General features: G+C 42.9%; 1 protein-coding gene across 1 annotated transcript in view; it reads right to left on the bottom strand.

Moving 5' to 3' along the window:
• KCNA7 (potassium voltage-gated channel subfamily A member 7) overlaps window positions 1–11,092 on the bottom strand; it is a 105,482-nt gene extending 94,390 nt beyond the window's left edge. Inside the window, exon 1 of the mRNA XM_068241141.1 lies at window positions 10,013–11,092. Coding sequence (XP_068097242.1) covers window positions 10,013–10,609 — 597 coding nt within the window. The 5' untranslated portion in view covers window positions 10,610–11,092. The remainder of the gene's footprint in view (window positions 1–10,012) is intronic.
• Between the last annotated feature and the right edge of the window lie 5,724 nt (window positions 11,093–16,816).

The following is a 16,816-nucleotide window of genomic DNA, read 5'->3' as shown; positions in this document are numbered from 1 at the left end:
CACAGGGAGACACAAGAGGTACAAGGGGGCATAATCCACAAGATGCCCCTTCACCATGGATGCATCAGGTTTAGTATGTTTTTTTCCCCTGGTTTTTGTCCTCTAAACCCAGGTGCGTCTTATAGTCCAAAAATATGGTATATTCATACTTTATGGCAATTTGCATCAACTTGGAATTATTGGCATCTAGCGGATCATCCCTATTCACCACTTTTGTAAAAGTGTTGCACTATAACTTTCTGTTGTTTCAGGAGAAATAACCACATGGTGAACAGCTTATTCCCCCCTTTATTAATAGGCCCTGCAGGTCTGTGGACAGTGCCATAGTGCTTCTGATGGGTACAAGTGTTTACATAAGGTTTTATAGGACGCCGGGGAGTTTAGGTACACCGCAGCGCTTAACAGAGCTATCACTTAAACTGTCACTTCATCACACAGCCATTCATTATACAGGGTGAGAGCTATGTAGCATACTGTGCCCCGGCTCCAGTTACCTCAGCCTCCCCACTCGTCAGGGGCTCCGAGATACTTTACCTTAGCAAGCATTTCTTTTTTTAACGCTGAAGCTGAAGAGATAATCCATTAATTTGAAACCCTTCACATTCTGGTAAGTCAGTGCTAACAGATACGACGTAAACACATTTGAGAGGTCTTCTTTTCTAGCCTAAAAAAAGCGCTCTTCTCTCTAAAATGACAAATGGGTTTCATGAATGAGCGCCCACAGCAGATTTACAAGACAAATTCACCCAAAACATTTTTCTTGGTTTTTGGTGGATGAATTCATAGAGCCCCCTGCATGCATTTGATAATGCTCTGAGATTATAGAGGGGCCGTCGCCTGCTGGGGATCAAGGCCTTACTTCCTGCCAAGGCCAAAGTATATTCTAATTAGCTTCGTGACAGGTCATGTGATTATGCTCCCGCTGTGGGTTGCTCCACTGTAATGAATGACGAATACATTTACATACTGTACTTGGAAGATTAATTTAAATACTCATACAAGAAAAAGAGGTTGTTTCACAAAGCATCTCTCTTGAATCACCTTATTTACAGTTGAAACTTGAAAACTAGAATATCGTGCAAAAGTCCATTTATTTCAGTAATTCATCTTAAAAGGTGAAACTAATATATGAAATAGGCATATGTGAATTTTGGGCGCAATAGAAAATCGGGCACAGGAATAGTGCCAATAGAATAATTTACTAATAGTCTACTATTTAAAGAGTTAGAAGTTTTAAATCAGGATGATACCATTTATTGGCTAACTAAAAAGAATAAGAATAAGCAAGCTTTCGGCTGTGCAGCCTTCGTCGGACTTACATCTTGTGAGTCAGGCTTACATCCTGTACAGGATGTAAGCCCGACGAAGGCTGAAAGGCCGAAAGCTTGCTTATTCTTATTCTTTTTAGTTAGCCAATAAATGGTATCATCCTGATTTAAAACTTCTTGCTTTTACTGATGGCTAACATGGCACAATACCCTACTGCTACATTTAAAGAGTTAATTTTCGTTAGTAAAATATCAGTAATTATTACAGATATTTTACTATAGCTACGCCTAACCCTATTCTCACACAGAACCCGCCACTACTTATGCTTAAAGCTAAACCTAACCCCCCACCCCTGGTGGTGGCTAACCCTTGTTCTTGTAACTTCTTTTTTTCTCCTCTCCTCACCTGCATGTTCGGAGTTTGAGGTATGTTTTTGTTTGTATAGGTTTTCTGTTTAAATCTGAAAATTTCAAAAAAATAATTCTGAAAAAAAAAAACCCGAAAACCCTAAGGTCCCCCCTGGTGGGGCAAAACATGAAAATGGAAAACTCGATAAATATCGTTTTTTTCCAGTTTTTTTCCTCTTACTTCAAATAACATAATATAAGTGATTTACTGTTTTCTGTATTTTTTTTCGATTTACTATTTATATATTTTAGAGCAAAAATTGAATTTTGAGTTTCATCCCACTTTGAGGCTGCATTTCCACTTGTGCGGTGCGGAATCGCCGGGAAATCACTGCAGACGAAATCGCATGCGGGTGCGATTTTGCATGCGGTGTTTCCCGCGATTTCGCATAGGGTAGTAGGTGGGCGATTTTAACCATGTCACTGCCTGTGTAAATTAACATTACCTCCTATGCGAAATCGCATGCGAAATCGCGGGGAAAAACGCATGCCAAAACCGCATGCGATTTCCCTATTAGATACATTGTATGCGATTCGCTTAGCGGTGTGCGGGGAGCGAATTCTGACGGCTCTGCCGTGCAGATTTTCCCCGCACACAAAAACGCTCCGCACAACGCACAAGTGGAAACAGGCTCATCCACTTGTATTGGCTGTGCAAATCCGCATGCGGTCAACGCATGCAGATTCGCTATGGTGGAAACGAGCCCTGAGTGTCCTAAAGTATAACTAACCCTAGCCGATACTGACCTTTCGTTGTCTTTAGTTCGGTGCCAAATCCACCGGCTGTCTGCTAATACATTTTTCATTTAATGGCACTGGTTGCACACCTGCCAATAAATGATTAGCAGTTCCCAGCACAACATATTTAATTCAACACAGTGCTGGATCCAAATTGACCGGTTCGCAAGTGGCAGTGTGGGCTTACCTGCTTGGTGAATATTTTTTTAGCTTCATCAAACTACCGATGACTAATGTGACTGTTGGATAAGCTTAGGGTACACCATCGACTTGTAGGGGCTGGAAAAAGCCCCAGGTAAGTAAAGATAGTTTTAATCCATTCACCTCGCATGCAATGTGGTGTTCAGTGGTGAATGTAATGCTAAACAGAGAATGATGATGGTATAAGATATTGATCGATGTACAGAGATGTTCAATTTAACAAAAATCCATATTAAGAAAAAAAAAGTATTCATATTAAAAGTCAAAAGATCAAAAGCTGAAAAAGAATGAGCAAAAATAATGAGCAAAAGCTAATTAAGTGAAATGTTTTTTAATCCAACCAACATTTTCGCATATACTATATTTATTTTTTTAACGAAAAACCAAAAAATTGGATTGGTTTCATTGAATCAAATTTAAAAAAAAATTACAAAGTATACCGTGTGTGGACATCTTTAGGAATAGGAAAAGAGTGAACATCGGTTTGCACAACAGGTTAGTCCATAATGAGGGGGTTCTACAGTGTTAAACGTGATAGTGTTTTGGTGTTAGACATTCGGTAAATTGGATGGGAGGGTTAGTTTTAGGCATGGTTTGAGGGTTAGCGTTAAGGTGAGGGCACAGGAAGAGTTAAAAATGTTGTTTTTAGCTTTTGTCATCACTCTCCTCTCAGTCCTGACAGTTTTGTAACAGGATCTGCCTATACCGAGTACTCAATGCTGATGAGGACTGTAATCTTTTTGAGGATTGGGTGGCGTAATAGTGATGCTAGTTACATGTAATGGCTGTATTGCCTTAATAACAACACTTCAATCAAATATTATGAGTTCTTAGCAATAGAGAAACAGAGAACAAAAATGCTGTGAGTGGTTTCATTCCTTGTCCACTCTAATCAGCACTGAAAGAAACCCCATCGCTTGGAGTTCCACAGAGGGCCCTTTTACACGTGCAGATAATTCTTGCACTTACCCTATTTTACCGCAAGGGGTCCACAAAACAACAAATGTCTATGGAGACTTTCACACTTATTGTGGTCTGATGTGGTGCAGTGGCGTAGCAATAGGGGTTGGAGAGGTACCGACCGCATTGGGGCCCTTGGGTCAGAGGGGCCCCGAGGGGCCCTCCCTCAAGCACAATATTAGCTCTCTATTGGCCTGTGCTGGTAATAATGAATTGTACAGATGCTTTGAATAGCAGTAATGTTTCCCATCCCCTACTTGCACCTCTGACACTGTGAAAATCCTTGGCAGGTTTTGGTGCGCCGTATCAATTGTTATGTATAGAGTGCTTGGGGGCCCCATGTAAAACTTAGGGCCCATAATTTCTTAGCTACGCCAATGGGTGCTGCAGCACGTTACCACAAGCACCACGCTAAACATGCAGTGCTTGGCGTAACGGAAGTCTATGGGTGACGCAGGTAGTGTAAAAGATGGAGCGCGGTGCTTCTCAGAGCACATGCACGGGCCAACGGGTATCCCAGTGACGAACTTCCTGCCCAGCAGGGAGTACGTCACTGAGCAGGGGCGGTGCTATGCATGACCCTATGGCGCACTCTGCCACAGGGTCACATGAGTGAGTTTTTTTGTGCTGCTGTGTAATGCAGCAGGAGCATTGCACTGCAACACAAAAAACAAGTGTAAAACCGGCCTGCATGTCATGGTGATCTTTTTAGTGTCATTGAAGTCTCTTCAGATGCCATACGTTTGCTGATGCTTACCTGGTAGTGTGAGATCCAATCGTTACCTACAATTTCCACAATTTGTACTATCATCTCACTTATTCAATATAGTATACACTAGTGACATAAGCCCGTTTAAAATCGGGCTCTAGGTCTGTCACTGCCGACACAGCATGCACCCGCCCACCGCGCGCACTCACCTGCCTGCCGCACGCTGCCCCCCTGGCCCTGTCTTACTCCTCCTCCTTCCCAGCGTCATCATCCCAGCTCCTCCTTCCCTGCGTCATCGTCCCAGGGACAGGGCAGAGTGAGCCGGCTGAACTACGCGCACATGGCAGGGACAGTTTTATTATATAGGATATGTAAAAGTAAACATACACTACATGCTACGCTCATAAAAAAGACTAATTTACAGGAAACAGAACAATCCATAAAATATGCTGTAATGATCTCTACAAATACTGAAATTTTCTTTGGCTAGCATGTTCCTCAAATGTCTTCTGCTAGCTTGTTCCTCCTTATAATATGTGTGGATGTGTCTCTGCTCCCGCTCTTCACATGCATAATTTACATTCTGCAAATGACTTCACTCTCCCACAACTGTCCCGTGACATTTACCTTGAGATTCATTGCCTAGACAAAGTCGCCTACTGGCTGCTCCAGTGATTGTTGAGGGAATGCTTGAAGGTTTCTAGACTCAAAGCATGACGGACAAGAGTTCCAGAGGGGGGAAGCCTGTGAGAAATCTTGGATATGAGAGAGTGTGGAAGTGACCAAGGTGGAAGATAGACTAGTTTAGTTTGCACAAAGACAAATACTGCAGTTTGGATGGTACTGTATCTAGAAATTAGGGAGGTTATGAAGTACTTTCAAAGTCAGAGTCAGCACTTTGAACTGGCTATCGGGGTTATTGTTAGCTAGTGAAGGGATAGGCTGAGAGGGGCAGCAACAGAGGGTTTTCAGAAGAGGTAAATGAAGTGAGCAGCCGAGTTAACTACAGAATGGATTAAACAGGAGCCAGCCTGTTAACAGGTATAGTGGTCCACAGAGGAGGATACCGTGATAGTCATGACAGGATATGACCAAGGTGCTTACAAGCAATTTGTGTGAGAAAATGGCTGAGTTATGCTACAGTATATTGTTTAAGATGAAGGTTACAGGAGGTGGTTACAGTGAACCTAAAAAGGAAAATAGATATTTACCTCAGCAGAGGGAAGCCTGTGGATAGTCCAGAGGCTTTCCACCGTTCAAGCTTGTATACTCCGTAAACCTTGTATGTAGTGTTCTTCTCCCCCCCCCCCCCCCCTTACAGGTTTTCATTAATGAGTTGCAGAGATGGATTATGATGTGATGGAGCCCTAGACAATGTAGTAGATTAGGGTGTCCCCTTGTGGTCCTTTTGGTAAGCTGAAGTAGAGAGAGATCAAAGAAGGTGGCAGGTGGGCCCCTTGTCACCCACTAGGCCCCAGGCATCTTTGTGCGCTGCCCCATTCAGTGTAGTTGAATGTAGCCAGTGCTGCAATGGAGAGTCAAACAGGTGACATGAATTTAGTAAGGCAGGTAAGGGCGTAACTAGGAGCCACTGGGATTCTGACCGGGCCCCACCTCACCCCACCCCCCCCCCCCCGGGTGCCCACTCAGGGCCGTTTTGGGGGGCTGGAGGGGTGGCAGCATGAGGAGAAAGCCATGGCTCACACTCGGCGGGGAGCGGGAACAGTCCCCCCCACCTCGGGCTCTCCCCTCTGTGCTCTCCTCCAGCTTCAATAAGTGTGTGTGCAGGCGGCGGGCAGCGGCAGATATACATACCTTCCTTGCATTCCACCGCTGATGTTCTTCACTCTAGTGTCTGATGCTACTTCCTTTTCCGCAAAAATGCGCGCAAAAACAGCCGTTATATGAGTTATCACAGCCCAAGTGTGTTTCTATGCAGGAAAGCACGCATGTTTTTTCACAGCAGCTGATGTAATTGATAGAGAAGACTGACAAAATGTGCAGAGTCATCATGCAGAATGTCAGGTTTTTTTCTGCGCGCGAAAAACATATTAAGTGTGAACTAGCCCACTGATTAACATGAGTTCTCAGTTTTTCTGTGCAGAAAACGTGTGTGTTCCCTGCCTAAGATGCACAGACACCTGCATTGCAGAGTCCAAGGCCAAGGGAAATCAGAATGTCTGCTTGCTTTATTTGAATGCCCAGTTCAACTGCCAAAATAGTGAGAAAACGAGTAGAAAAGCTGGCTGACATATTTGTAGAGATCCTTTCCAGGGAGTTTTTTTTTCACAGAATAAAAGAATGCTGAGAACCCCCATGAGGAGATGGACTAGTCCAATGTCAGATCTGTCTGCACTTTACTACCTACTGTGAATAACAACAACTTAGTTAAAATGTAATTTATAGTGCATTTTACTCTGTAAAATATGAACATTTTATGGTCCTTTAAGCAATGGAATACTCTTTCATCAGAAATCGATCAGGTAGTAGTAATATTAATTTATGGCTATTTCAACCTGAACCAGCACAGGATCGCGGTAGGTAAATATTGCAGGAGGTACTGCGCCACAGCCGAGATCCTTGTCAGCTGTATTTTCGGGGGAGACAGATTCCTGAAGCTTAGGAGGACGGGGGAAGCCTCACTAGGATCCAGAGCATTCCTCCTCCTGAGGTAAGTTCCCCCACGGGCTATTTTTTTGGGTTACAGATTCCCTTTAAAGGGACCCTGAGCTCTCCATAAAATCGCAATATGGACTTACCTAGGGCCCACAGCCACCACCTGATTGTACGATTGGCAAATTTTATTGGTAGGAAAGTGTCTTGATTTACCGTAGTAGTAAACAAGTAGCTGCTACTGCTGGTCATACACTAGTAAATTCCTGAGTGATTTGCTCACAGCTCCCACTAGAAATGATCATTTGGTCAGTCGCTCAGGTGGGGAGGGAACTGCAGAAAACGTCTCTGTCCAACCAGTCAAAAACCTTGTTACATTGAACTGAAACTTGATTGGTTGCTTTGGGCAAACTGCTCCATTTTCCTTCTCCGTGCCTTGAGTAAATTCGCCCCTTGTGTTTATAGGGTTAATTCCCAAAGTATTCCAAGTAACTGTTTACACCTTTAAAGTCTTACTACTCAAAACGTAACATCTGTTGACTATGTAATGCATAAACTAATGGGCAAGCAATAACAAGTGCCATATCATGTGTTTTCTGCTCACTCTCCTGTTATTGTATGCACTATATCGGTAATGGATTCTAAGTTTTAAACAGGAACTTATGAAGCCGCTTTGTGAACCCTAGTGAGAGTTTTTATAAGCTGTGAAAGCAGACATGCATCAATATGCGCGACTCTGCAGGGACTTGTATTGCTTTGTGCTGTACAAAAACCACTGACGAATTGCTGATTATTATTATTATTATTATTATTTAGTATTTATATAGCGCCGACATCTTCTGCAGTGCTGTACAGAGTGTATATTGTCTTGTCACTCAGCTGTCCCTCAGAGGGGCTCACAATCTAATCCCTACTACAATAGTCATATGTCTATATATGTAAAGTGCATTGCATGTATTATAGTCTAGAGCCAATTTTTTGAGGGAAGCCAATTAACTTATCTGTATGTTATTTTGGGATGTGGAAGGAAACTGGAGTGCTCTGGTGCTCAGAGGAAACCGAGGCAGACACGGGGAGAACATACAAACTCAGTGCAGAGAGTGCTCTGGCTGGGGACCCAGTGCTACAAGACAAGAGCGCTAACCACCCGTGCTGATCATTTTCTTTGCGTGTGATAACATAGTCTTATAATTTTACCCTACATTTGCCATTAGGTTATCAGCTGATTTCTTTTGGAAACACAATCTGAGGTCAAATAACTCAAAGATACTCAAACTGCCTAAATCCAATCATTACAACCAGTCTCTCTGTGCCAGCTTCTACATTACATATGTCGGGTCTGGAAATTGAGTCCTGTTGTTCACTATGGACTTATCTTTACTACACCGCAGTAAAACAAGAGCCTTTTTGTATTTACATGAATACCTTGTCGATCAAACCAGTAGCACCTGCTGCAGCAATCACCAAACAGTAAGGCAGGGGTCACACTAGTCTTTAAGTTTTCTGAGAACGTTTTTCTGAATGTGTTTTCTGTATACCATGCGTGTTTATATGCAGGAAAGCATGTGCATTTTTCACAACAACTAATGTTTTTACAGCAACTATGTTACTGATAGAGTCATAGAGAAAACGCACTCCATGTACAGAATTCTGTGCAAGATGTCAATTTTTTTCTACACACAAAAAATGCATTCAACTTTGAAGTTGCCCATTGATTAACATGAGTTCTCAGTTCAAATCCATTTTTCTGTGCAGAAATTGTGCACAAAAACAGACAAGTGTGATCCCTTCCAAACGATAAACAGCATTTTTTTAATCTATTTTTAGCACCACATCTAACACATAAATAAAACCAAAAAGAAAAAGAAAAATATCACATATTCCCTTTAAAGGAGAACTCCTAGATGTGCTAAATGAAAGTATCTCCTAGTTAAAATAGTTATTGTTCTTAATTTATAAATATGTGTTTTCCTTGCTTATACTAATAGAAAAATGAAGTTTCAGAAGCTATTTTTTATACCACCAGCTGTGTTACCTGGGATAAGCAGCTGTTGCCAGGCATTGTGTTGTGTAATGTCAATAATACATTTTCTCTACATATCCAATAACTGTTCTAAATGGCTAGAAAGAGTAAAAAATATCACAAATGCGACGCTTATCGAATACTCAATCCAATGACTTTTCATATTGAGCGCCTTTAAAATAAAAAGCATACAACCCTATCAATACACATGCAGCATGAAAAAGGTTAATTTTCCATTTTAAGATTTGTGGGTGGAGAGATGCAAATCATCAATACTTTATGCTCCATTGTGCATCCAGGGTGGTTCAGCAATGTAACAGGTGCAGTGTAATATGCAAATTTCATGTGTCCAGCCTAAATACAGTTATGCAGATTACTATTTCTCAACATCATGTTGGTATTCACCTCCTTATGAAAGCTGCCTGGTACATACCAAGGAACCCTTGATATACATAATAGTATCTAAAATACACCGTGATGTATTTTTTAGTTGTAAATCCTAAATTGTGTAGATGATTTTGTATTTATTTGACTAAAATCATTTTCTAAAAATTCAAACTTAGCTATGTTTTAAAAACATGAAATGGTGCAGGGAAATTTGGGCGCACAATGCACAGCTATAGCAGCGCTCAGACATCAAAAGACATAGCCCCAATTACTTTAAAAACAGCATAATTTAGCCGCAAGCAATAGTTGGCAGCCAAATTACGTCTTACCCCAGAGTCCATGGAGGCCTGGAGGGGGAATAATAATTAACGCCACCGGGACTTTTGCAGGAGCAAGGTGAGAAATTTTTCGGCTTCACCCTGCCCCCAAATTTCCTGGCCCCATTTTGCTACCTATGTGCAAAAAATCTCAATTACCCTGGAAGGGAATGAAATGTAGCCAATCAAATCCTCTAGCTGCTAGTTAGTTATCCTCTTGTCAGCTAATTAATCAACAGCTCTTGGCTTTGATTGGCTGAATGTCTTTCCCTTCCTGGGTCAGTGAAAATTTGCATGTTTGAATTTTTCATCACCAGTGGTTTGTAAATATAATTAGAATATCATTTTCAACAAGCTTGTATTCTGTGATTGATGATTTAAAACTTACTGGTAAGGACAAATCCCTTTCGTCCCGGAAGTCTGGGAGAGTCTCTAAGCAGAAAATGACTATGGAGATGAGGATGACCATGACAGAGATAATGGCAATGATTCGGGCAGCGGATGAACTGTCCGGGTGCTCAAACAAGAGCCACACTTGCTTGAAGAACTCACACTCCGGAAGAAGTCTCTCTTCTTCTTTTTGAAAGCCCTCAGATTCTCTAAATTGCCTGATCACATCATCACCAAGCTGGTAGAACATCAGCTCCTCCATGAATACATCTAGAGGTACATTAGCTGGCCGACGCAGTCGACCTCCTGATTGGTAAAAGTAAAGGATTGAATCAAAGCATGGGCGATTCCGATCAAAGAAGTACTCATTCCTCAAGGGGTCGAAGAAACGAATTCGCCTCCTTGGATCTCCCAACAAGGTGTCGGGGTACCGGCTCAGTGTCCTTATCTGGGTCTCAAACCTCAAGCCGGACACGTTTATCACGATCCGCTCACAGCAGTCTTTCTGGCGACAGAGGTCATACTTCTTCTCAGCCACCACCATAAGATTGGAGTTTCCAATCGGCTCATCACCGGACTCCATGATTTTAAGCATTGAACAGTCCTCAGGGTAGCCCCAACCAAGATGACATATCCATAGCCCGCCAAGTTCACGTATCTCTATCTATTCTTCTTCTTGCAAAGATTTCACATTCTCTTGTTCTTCACTTAACGTGACGGTTTAGTGTCAAAACTTTCCCTCTACTTAGCAAGGAGGGAAGAGTTTACAGATCATGTCTGATTGACTTTCCCTTCACGTTTTATCCGGTCAACTTTCCAAAGTTCTCTCGCAAACTTCACAGGAGATCTCTTCCATGCAATCAGTTTGCAACATCAAGCTTTTCCTCTCAACCCTTTTCTGTGTGTTTCGTGATTCTGCCTGCCCTGCTCAAGGGAATAACATTATGTCACATTCGTTCTCTTTCTCTCTCCCTGTCTGTATACTTCTTTCCAGACCTTCATACCAATAGCAGCACTTCACTCTGTGCTGTAAACACATTCGCTGAGCTCAAGGTATCGGGTTCTCTCAACTGCATAAGCTAACAGTTCCATGCAAAATAAAAATACACATCTGCGGCTCCTCCCTTTTCAACTCCCCTTCTCTGCTAATGTCCGGGAACCCACTGAAGTCTGTAGGTCAGCCCAGCCCTAAAGACCATCACTGAGCAGTCACTAAAAATAAGACCTTGCTAACTAGCTGCTTACAGCATGCTACTGATGGGGCTCCAGAACGTTTTCATCTTCTATGAGTCTATAGAAGTGGTGTTCAGAAACCACACACACACACACGTTACAATCTGATTGTACAATCACACACGTGGCCACACACGTTACAATCTGATTGTACAATCTACAAAGGTTAGGTTGCATTGGAAAAGGATTTTATAATCCAATGGTATCATCACAAAGATTAATCTCGTGTTTGAGCTTCAGATATTTGATTTCAGAGGAAGGCACCATGAAACTCCAGAGGCAGATGCAGCAAGCAAGACAAACTAAAATGGGAGAGTGTTAAGATTTACATATTAGATTTAAGGTGATCTAAATAACATCTAGCGATTTTGTTGGCTGATCAACCAAGAGACAGATCTCATTCTGATCAAATCTGATCGGAGAGAGATCTGTTGGCGGCCCATACACCGCAGCTGAATTCCCGATTGATTTCAGCATTAAATATTTGGGGAATTGGCTTTGTGATGCTACGCCTCCCCACTGCTATAATACCAGGCAACCATGTGGGGGCGCAAATGCAGTAGTACAGCGCACACTCTTGGAGGGTGGCGTGATAGGTAAAGTATAACTGCACGGGCACCGGGGGGTTGGGGGGGGGGGGGTGAAGAGGGCGTAAAATATTATGGGGGACAGTGGCCAGGGGTTTTCTGCAGTGCTCGACATTTGTAATTGTCGCACACCATTACTGCCTCCTCATCCGATCACGCATGTCAGCCTGAGATTCCCAGCATGTCCTTATTAGGATCCAGAGGCTTCCCCCTCCCGAGGTACAGTGGCTTGCAAAAGTTTTCAGCCCCCTTGAAGTTTTCCACATTTTGTCACATTACTGCCACAAACATGAATCAATTTTATTGGAATTCCACGTGACAGAACAATACAAAGTGGTGTACACGTGAGAAGTGGAGCGGGAATCATACATGATTCCAAACATTTTTTACAAATCAATAACTGCAAAGTAGGGTGTGCAAAACTATTCAGCCCCCTTTGGTCTGAGTGCAGTCAGTTGCCCATAGACATTGCCTGATGAGTGCTAATGGTTAAATAAAGTACACCTGTGTGTAACCTATCTAATGTCAGTACAAATACAGCTGCTCTGTGACGACCTCAGAGGTTGTCTAAGAGAATATTGGGAGCAACAACACCATGAAGTCCAAAGAACACACCAGACAAGTCAGGGATAAAGTTATTGAGAAATTTAAAGCAGGCTTAGGCTACAAAAAGATTTCCAAAGCCTTGAACATCCCACGGAGCACTGTTCAAACGATCATTCAGAAATGGAAGGAGTATGGCACAACTGTAAACCTACCAAGACAAGGCCGTCCACCTAAACCCACAGGCCGAACAAGGAAAGCGCTGATCAGAAATGCAGTCAAGAGGCCAATAGTGACTCTGGACGAGCTGCAGAAATCTACAGCTCAGGTGGGGGAATCTGTCCATAGGACAACTATTAGTCATGCACTGTACAAAGTTGGCTCTTATGGAAGAGTGGCAAGAAGAAAGCCATTGTTAACAGAAAAGCATAAGAAGTCCCGTTTGCAGTTTGCCACAAGCCATGTGGGGGACACAGCAAACATGTGGAAGAAGGTGCTCTGGTCAGATGAGACCAAAATTGAACTTTTTGACCAAAGTGCAAAACACTATGTGTGGCGGAAAACTAACACTGCACATCACTCTAAACACACCATCCACACTGTCAAATATGGTGGTGGCAGCATCATGCTCTGGGGGTGCTTCTCTTCAGCAGGGACAGGAAAGCTGGTCAGAGTTGATGGGAAGATGGATGGAGCCAGGGCAATCTTGGAAGAAAACCTCTTGGAGTCTGCAAAAGACTTGAGACTGGGGCGGAGGTTCACCTTCCAGCAGGACAACGATCCTAAACATAAAGCCAGGGCAACAATGGAATGGTTTAAAACAAAACATATCCATGTGTTAGAGTGGCCCAGTCAAAGTCCAGATCTAAATCCAATCGAAAATCTGTGGCAAGATCTGAAAACTGCTGTTCACAAACGCTGTCCATCTAATCTGACTGAGCTGGAGCTGTTTTGCAAAGAAGAATGGGCAAGGATTTCAGTCTATAGATGTGCAAAGCTGGTAGAGACATACCCTAAAAGACTGGCAGCTGTAATTGCAGCAAAAGGTGGTTCTACAAAGTACTGACTCAGGGGGATGAATAATTACGCACAGCCCACTTTGCAGTTATTTATTTGTAAAAAATGTTTGGAATCATGTATGATTTTCGTTCCACTTCTCATGTGTACACCACTTTGTATTGGTCTTTCACGTGGAATTCCAATAAAATTGATTCATGTTTGTGGCAGTAATGTGACAAAATGTGGAAAACTTCAAGGGGGCTGAATACTTTTGCAAGCCACTGTATCTGTTTTTTGTTTTGTTTTTTTCAAAATTACAGGCTTACTTTAATTCAAACAAATTGATCTGCATGCTTGTTCAGGGTCTATGACTAAAAGTATTAGAGGAAGAGGATTAGTAGCGTAACCAGGAAATGTGCATTGTTAAAAAAGGAAATAAAAATGGCAGCCTCCATATCCCTCTCATGTCAGTTACCCTATAAAGGGAACGTAAAGTAACGAGAAACTCTCTACTGCGCATGCGCAAGACGCAATCAAGGATGCGCAGTGGCCGTAGACTTGCTGAGACGCCGGAACCAAAAGTGGGGCACTGCGGAAAACTGGAGGAACACTCAGTTCCCGCAGGAGATTTTCAAAATCGCCCTAAAAACGCTTGTGCAATGATACCCTATGAGAGAGTTCACATCTGAGCAAAGCACTGCCTGAACCATTTTGCCTCAATGGAAGGTATAGGAAAAACGCAAATGCTCACAAAATCACTTTGTGCCGCAATTGTGTTCACTTTTTAAAGAATAAATACATTGTATTTATTCTTTTCCGGGTCAAAAAGTTCACTTCCTGACTTGCGTCAGGGAGTGAATTTAAAAACCGCAGTGGAAAAGCGCTTAGAGAAGCACTTTTACCAAAAAAAGCAACGCGCAGTGGAGCGCCAGGAGGGGAAAAAAGCCACACAACTCCGCAAAACGCTTGCGTTTGCGATTACGATTTTAGGTGTGAACGAGGCCTCAAACTTGCTTTTTTCAATTACTTTAGGTTCCCTTTAACCACCTGGCGGTCTATTTGAAACCGCCAGGGGGCAGCGCAGCAGTTTTTTGTTTATTTCGTTTTTTTAAAAATCATGTAGCGAGCCCAGGGCTCGCTACATGATAGCCGCTGTGCAGCGGCATCCCCCCACCCGCTTCGATCGCCTTTCCGGCGATCTTTGATCAGGAAATCCTATTCAAAGAACGGGATTTCCTGGAGCTCTTTCCCCGTCGCCATGGCGACGGGCGGGATGACGTCACGGACGTCATCGACGTTGTGACGTCAAAGGGAGTCCTGATCCACCACTCAGCGCTGCCTGGCACTGATTGGCCAGGCAGCGCACGGGGTCTGGGGGGGGGGGGGGGGGCGGCGCGGCGATCGGCGGCTAATCGGCGCGGAGCGGTGGCAATCGGAATGCACATGCAGCTAGCAAAGTGCTGCAAAAAAAAAATTATGCAAATCCTCCCAGCAGGGCCTGAGAAATCCTCCTGCGCATATCCCTTGCCGAAGCTCTCCCCGCAGCCGTTCGCCGCAGCTCTATCCCGGTCCCCGGCGATGACATCAGGGCGACCGCCAGGTAGGCCTGTACTGCGCCTGCGCGAGTGGCGCTGTCAATCACCGCCACGTGGGCCGGAGCGGACTGCGCAGGCGCAGTAGTTCTGCACCTTCACAGTCCGCTCCGGCCCACGTGGCACGCTCGTGCAGACGCAGTACAGGCCGACCTGGAGGTCGCCCTGACATCATCGCCGGGGACCGGGACGGAGCTGCGGCGAACGGCTGACTGCAGAGCTGTGGCAAAGGACATGCTGGGAGCATGGCGCTGGAGGAAGCCCCCGGTAAGTAGCACTTATTTTATTAATTTTCCCTGATGACTCCTTTAAAGAGAAACTCCGACCAAGAATTGAACTTTATCCCAATCAGTAGCTAATACCCCTTTTACATGAGAAATCTATTCCTTTTCACAAACAGACCATGAGGGGGCGCTGTATGGCTGATATTGTGGTGAAAACCCTCCTACAAAGAAATTATGAGTACATACTCTTGGCAGTTTCCTGTCTGTGAACCTTGCTGCATTGTGGGAAATAGCTGTTTACAGCTGTTTCCAACTGCCAAAAAAAAAAAATGCAGCAGCTACATCACCTGCCAACAGTAAAAATGTCACCATGTAATAAATGTTAGAATGTAAATCAGGGATTTATACGATTTTACAATGGGCAAACACTGACTAAATCATTTATACATAATTATTGTAAAAATGAAGAACTTTTTTATTACATTATTTTCACTGGAGTTCCTCTTTAAGGCTAACTTCACATATGGGGCCATACGCAATTCACTTTTTCTCCTTAGTTTTCTCCAAGTTGATATTTTCACACCTTATCAATAAAATGCCTTTTAAACCCCCAGCAAGCAAGAAAATACACAAAATCATTTTGACAGTACTCTTTTTTCTACCACTTTTGGTACTTTTTTAATTGTGAAATGCTGAAAATGTATTTTAAAGAGAAGATGAAAAGTTAGCACCTAGGAGAAAACTTAGGAGAAAAGTGAATTGCATATGGGCCAAGGTATCTTAAAGAGAAGATGAAACATTATCTACTAGGAGAAAACTCAGGAATAAAATTTAATTGCATACGGGTCAATGTCGATTGAGATTGTTGCTGTGGCAGTTCGGTTGGGCAAAAAAAAAGTGATATACTTCCTCTCCAGCAGGGAGAATGTCATTGTTGGGGAGGCGGAGCTATGCATATTACCCTGTCAGCGCACACTGCCACAGGGTAATATGCACAGGGGAATGGTGCAGTGCGATTGTCCTGGGGCCATATGCAATTCACTTTTTCACCTGAGTTTTCTCCTAGGAGAAAATTTTTCATCTTCGATTTAAAATAAGTTTTCAACAATTTTCAACTAAAAAAAGTACCAAAAAGTTGGTGAAAGAGTACTATCAAAATTATTTTGAGTATGTTCTTGTTTTCTGGTGGCTTAAAAAGAATTTTCATTGACAATTTTTAAAATTATCACCTAGGAGAAAACTCAGGTGAAGAAGTGAATTGCATATGGGGCCTGGACTCTTCTACCACAGGACAATTGCACCGCACCTTGGCCCACATGCAATTATCTTTTTCACCTGAGTTATCTCCTAGGAGACAATTTTCATCTTCTCTATGAACCAAATTTTCTGCATATTACAACTTAAAAAGTACCCAAAAGTAGATGAAAAAGTACCATCAAGTTTATTTAGAGTATTTTCTTGCTTGTTGGTGGCTTAAAAACCATTTTATGACGAGTTGTAAAAATATCACCTAGGAGAAAACTCAGGAGAAAAAGTGAATTGCATATGGGCCCTTTTCAGCATTCTGCATTTGAAAAAGTACAAAAAAGTATGATCAAAATGAATTTACTGTAAGTATGTTCCT

This window comes from Hyperolius riggenbachi, chromosome 6 (assembly GCF_040937935.1).
Source record: "Hyperolius riggenbachi isolate aHypRig1 chromosome 6, aHypRig1.pri, whole genome shotgun sequence".
Lineage (NCBI taxonomy): Eukaryota > Metazoa > Chordata > Amphibia > Anura > Hyperoliidae > Hyperolius > Hyperolius riggenbachi.
The sequence above is the reverse complement of the archived record's forward strand: the minus strand, read 5'-3'. Positions and strand labels throughout refer to the sequence as shown.